The sequence below is a fragment of the Hippopotamus amphibius genome, chromosome 16 (genome assembly GCF_030028045.1).
Source record: "Hippopotamus amphibius kiboko isolate mHipAmp2 chromosome 16, mHipAmp2.hap2, whole genome shotgun sequence".
Classification (NCBI taxonomy): domain Eukaryota; kingdom Metazoa; phylum Chordata; class Mammalia; order Artiodactyla; family Hippopotamidae; genus Hippopotamus; species Hippopotamus amphibius.
Window position 1 is genome coordinate 59,122,393 of NC_080201.1, and position 5,126 is coordinate 59,127,518.

The following is a 5,126-nucleotide window of genomic DNA, read 5'->3' on the forward strand; positions in this document are numbered from 1 at the left end:
TGCTCAGTGAAGGGAATGCCCCCCCCCAACTTCCTGCCTCACCCCTTGGATGCCCTTCTCTGCCCCACAAAATGTCACCTGTTCCCTGGCACTGAGGAAACTTCTCTCCCAGCCTAGGCTTCCATATTGTCATTTGGACGTATTTAAAACAGTTGTTTGGCAAGCAACCTTTTAAAACCCATATAGGACTAATTTTAGTTATTTTTAAAGAATCTTTGCCACCCCAAATTATGCATTGTAGCAGGTAGCTTCTGGAAACAATTCTAGAGGTTTCTTTAGCCCATCAGAGAGACTCCAGGTGAGGATCAGGGACCAGGGATTGGGGCCTCTTTGGCTGTCAGCTAGCTGTTCACCTTTGTTTGCACCCACCTTCCATTCAGCAAGGCCATTGCAGAGGAAACAAACTCAGTTTGGCCCAATTCCTAGAAAAACGCTCCCCAGCGAGTTGTGTAAACCAAACCCCACTCTCCTCCTTTTCCCAAAGCAGTGACACGTGCATTCCATAGCAACACAGGAGAGAACCCACCTATAGCATGACTTGAAAACACACACGTCTGGAGATTTAAGTCTGCATACCAAGAAGCTTGCTGAGTATGATGTTTATATATTGGTTAGGAGTAAAGTTTTTAATTTTTACAGAATTTTGCAAATTCTCCCTTGCCTCTCCCCCCACCCCCAGGCACTGTCTTTTGTTGTCAGGGTCACTCCCAGTGGCTATTAGAGCTGGGTTGCAATTTTGTCCTTTGCCAGTAGGTGGCGATGGAAGATCACACCCAGTCTGAGAATGCCTCTCAGGTGGTGCTGGGAGAGGTCAGGCGTCATGTTGACCCATCTGGTCTGTCTCAGCGGAGAGGAGGGCCCTAGAGGGGGTGCTGTCGGTCCTTTGGAAAGAAAGGTTGGGGTTCCCGTGAGGTCTGTGTCCCAGCAGAAGCTGGTCTTCAGGAACACTGGGCGCCTATTTTCTCATCTGTGAAGTGGGGTCAGGTGAGGTCCTTCCAGCTGCTGCTGTGCTTCATGCTGCCTGAGGAAGAGAAATGGTGGAGGGTTGGGGAGGGGAACGGAGCGGAAGGGAGGCAGCCCCCTTCTCAGCAAGCTCAGGCCAGAGTCCAGGGCCCAGTAGAGTCAAGAAAGAGCCGATTCCCCGGCCAACTGCAGGGCGGCCCGCCCTGTCCCTGGCCCTGCCACTTACGTGCTGTGTGTCTTCAGGCAACTTGCTCCCTGCCTCTGAGCCTGTTCCTTGTTTCCTCCTTCCTGGGCCTGAGGCTGGCCTGATTCCTCCAGGCAGTGTCCAGAGTCCAGGGCAGACAGAAAAGAGAGAGAAAATGGATGTCACAAAGTTCCTACCACCTTGGGGACTCTGGCTTGACGGCCCAGCCCTGGGATCCTTGGGTCCACTCCACCATAAGCTCAGAACTTGGAAACCTCAGAGCCCCAAGGGCGCGAGAGGAGCCCATGGAGCCCTCAGGGTGAGGACGCGGGGGAGGGGGGTGCCGCTCAGGGCAGGGACCTCCCGAGACAGAGAGAGAGAGGAGATGAGATGACAGATTGGGAGAGGAGAGAAAGAAAAGAGGGAGAGAGATGGAAAGAAGGTGGGAGGGGCTAGAAAAGAAACTGGAGAGAGTGGGAAAGAGGAGGGGCGAGGAGAAGGAAAGGACATTAAGCGAGGAGAGGAGAGAGAAGAGATGGATGGGAGAAAGGAAGAGAGGAGGGGAGAGGAAGGGCAGGGAAACTAGAAGGAGGAGAGAGAGGGCCACTCAGAGGGGAGAATAGGCAGAAAAATGGGATGAACAGAGATGGAGGGAGGCCCTGAGAGAAGTGGGCAGAGAGGAGAGAGAGGAGGAAAAGGCAGGTGGGCCAAGTGCCATGGAGGGACAGGGAGGGACGAGAAGGGAGAGGGTCAGAGAGAGGGGAGGAGAAAGAAGGAAAGAAGGGAGAGGAAGGGGACAGAGGGAGTGGAGAGACTGAGATGGGACAGGCAGGGGGCACAGAGGGAGGAGTAGGAGGATGAGAAGACAGAAGAGGAAACGGAAGGCAGAGAGGGAGGAGGAGGAGGCGTTGAGACAAGAGGAAGCGACGGAGGAGAGGAAGTGCTTTTGAAAGAAGAGAGAAAAAAGGGGCAAACTGGCAGGGGGCAGGGTGGAAGGGAACAAGTAGAAGAAAGGAAAGATGCAGAGGAGAAAGGAGAGAAAACAAGATAAAGTAGGAGAAGGGAGAGAGGAGAGGAGAGAAAGCCAGGGGCAGAGATATGGGAGGGGGGGAAAGAAAAGAGGGAGGCTGGAGGAGAGAAGAGATGGGCCGAAGAGGGGCGAGAACCACGCCGGAGACAGACCTGAGAGGGAGGGGAGGAGACGAGGAGAGACTCAGAGACATCTGGGGAGGAAAGAGGGAGAGATGGGGAGTTGGGGAGACAGAAGGGGAGGAGAGACCCGGGGGGAGAGAGAAGGATGGCAGGGAGATGGCAGAAGATGAGAAGAGAGAGTGAGGGAGTGAGTGAATGAGTGAGTGTGTGTGTTTGTGGGTGTGAGAGAGAGAGAGAGAGACAATGGATGTGGGAGAGATGGGCTTGGAGAGGGATGGAGAGAGGCAGACGAGAGTGGGAGAGGAGGAAAGGGGAGAGAAAAAGATGGAGGGAGCGGGGAGAGGAGGAGGGAAGGGGAGAGAGAGGTGCAAACACAGAAGCAGGGAAAGAGGGATCCTGCCAGGGCCACACACACACTCTTGGAGGCCAAGGGGAGGGGCAGAGGGAGGGGAGGTCCAGGCTGTGGAGAGGGTGGATGGAGGCCAGCCGGGAGGAATGTGGTGGAAAGAAGGGAGCGGGGAACATGGAGGGAATGAGAAGAGCGGAAAGGGAGGCAAGACTAGGCGACAGCGCGAGGCCAGGAGACGCTGCGAGGGGTGAGCGGCGGCTCCTCGGACCCCAGCCCGGCCCACAGAGGACCTGTCTCCCTCCTTGAAGCCTGGGCAGCCACCCCAAGGACATGTGGTGACTGAGGGAGAGAAAAGAGTGGCAGCTGGGAAACAGAGACAGAACAAAGCCCAAGGTGTGACAGGAAAGAGCCAGGTGAATAAAGGAGGGAGAGAAGGAACGGGGCTCGGAAAAGGAGAAGGCAGGGAGAGAGGCAAGGGAAGGTTTGCCACCTCCCGAGTTTCACTGCACCAAGTCACAGGACAGTGTCCCCGTGTCCCAGTTAACGATGCGCTGCAGACGGACAAAAATGTGCAGCTGATGGTCCCAGGACCTGGCAGGACATGAAATGAATTCCGTAAACTGTGAAACATTAATCACAGGACCGTCTGTTCCGAGACAGGATAAAAATACCACCAGCACGTGGAGACACCCGTCCCCACCCCGTCAGTTACCAGAGGGGCCTCCCCAGCTGCGGGAGTCAGACAGGGACAGGGGACAGGGGGACAGGGACGGGGAGGGTGGGGGAGGGAGAGACCTTGAGAGACAGAGAGACAGAGACGGAAGCGGTGAGGAACGAGGGGGGAGTTGGGCCCTCACCCTAGGGAAGGGAGGGCGTGAGGACGGGGTGGCGGGAAGGGCAGCGCCGGGAGGGGGGCGGGGAGGGGGAGAGAAGATGGAGGAGGAAAGAGCCAGGAGTACAAAACCAATGAAAGAAGATGCAGGGGAAACCAAGTGAGAGCTAGGATAGGAGGGGAAGGAAGTAGGAGCCCCCGCGGGGGGAGATGGGACGCGCAGGAGAGCCTGGTGTGAGATGTAAATGTGAGGGATAGCAATTCGGCGAAGGGGACGGGGTGGAGAGAGGCGACACCCAGAGCAGCAGCCGGGAGCGGGGAGCGGAAGGCAGACCCGAGAGCCAAGGCCCAGAACGGGAAGCCCAGGACTGGGGACTCCACACCCGTCCCCATCAGAGACGGGAGGATGGTCGGGGTGGGAGCCAAGAAGGGAGGGGGAGGCGTTAGCAGAAGGAAAAGCAGACAGGCTCTCGGAGAGGCTGAGAGCCACAGGGCAGGGGAGTCGAGCTGGGGTTGGGGCGGAGGCAGGTGTGAAAGAAGGATAAAATGCGGTTTAAGGAAGAGAAATGGGGTAGGGGAGGAGCGCGCGCGCGCGCGCGCGCGCGTGTGTGTGTATTAAAGAGTAAGAAACTATGAGGATCAGGGTGAAAGACAAGGGTGAAAGGAAGAAAACCTGTGAGCGGGTAGGTGTGGAGAGACGGGAAAATGGACAGAAGATGGAGACAGATCAGAAGTGGGGGGAGGAGAAGGAAGAGGAGGAGGACCAGCAGGAAGAGAGAATGAAAAGAAGGACCTGATCAAGAAAGTGTGAATGAAGGAAACTAGAACACAGTGTGAGGGAAATCCGTGCAGGGAGGACGATGCGTGTGTCAGAGAAACTGATGCGGCAGAGGAAGTGTGCGTGAGACAGAGAAGCAGGGGAGACAGAGAAAAAAGATGGAGAGAGAGAGATGCAGGGAGAATGAGATCCAGAGAGTGGGAGGGAGGAGAGAGAGAGAGAGAGACAAAGATAGAGAGACAGAGAGACGGGGAGAGAGAGAACTAGTGAGAGAGAGAGACTGGGAATCAGAGAGGGAGAGAGACAGAGAGGGAGAGAGACAGAGAGGGATAGAGACTGGGAATCAGAGAGAGAGAGAGGGAGAGAGACTGGGAATGAGAGAGAGAGGGAACTAGGCAAAGCGGTAAGGAGAGATTGGGAATCAGAGAGTCAGAAAACGGGGGAGAGAGGGCGCCGAGACTCAAGGAGGTGGGAGACACAGGGAGCCAAGTGGTGGGTAATTCTCTTCCGCTTCTGAGCCTCAGTTTCCTCAGCGGCTTCTCTGGGGCGGAGGCGGGGTGGGGGGGGGGGCGAGGAGCGGAGCTCGCAGGGAGGTGGGGGAGGGGCCAGGAGGGCAACAACGCGGGACTTAACTAGAAGCAGAATCAGCGCCTCCTCCTGTGGGCGCTGAGCTAGCACTTTCTATTCTACTTTCCCTCCGGGTCTCCTTCAGTCCCCCTCCCTCCCCCACCCTAGGGAGTGGCTATTAGAATGCACATTTTTTCCCCCAGTGAGGAAATCCAGTTGGAGTCCTTATCGAGCATCAGCTCTCACTGGGCCCAGCACCGGGAGGTGAGGATGATGGGCCCCTTCTACAGCAGTGGCAACT

At 56.5% G+C, this 5,126-nt stretch overlaps 1 protein-coding gene across 1 annotated transcript; it reads right to left on the bottom strand.

The window, feature by feature from the left end:
- Positions 1-591: 591 nt before the first annotated feature.
- On the bottom strand, positions 592-4,835 carry LOC130839292 (proline-rich protein 36-like). The gene is made up of 2 exons (XM_057713420.1): positions 1,190-4,835; positions 592-1,021 (listed from the first exon to the last, which is right to left on the bottom strand). The coding sequence occupies exon 1, from the start codon at positions 2,978-2,980 to the stop codon at positions 1,898-1,900; it is 1,083 nt and encodes a 360-aa protein (XP_057569403.1). The 5' UTR covers positions 2,981-4,835; the 3' UTR covers positions 592-1,021; positions 1,190-1,897.
- Between the last annotated feature and the right edge of the window lie 291 nt (positions 4,836-5,126).

Excerpts from the sequence above, each read along its gene's own strand:
- LOC130839292 (XM_057713420.1), bottom strand. The coding sequence starts at position 2,980 with ATGTCCTTGGGGTGGCTGCCCAGGCTTCAAGGAGGGAGACAGGTCCTC.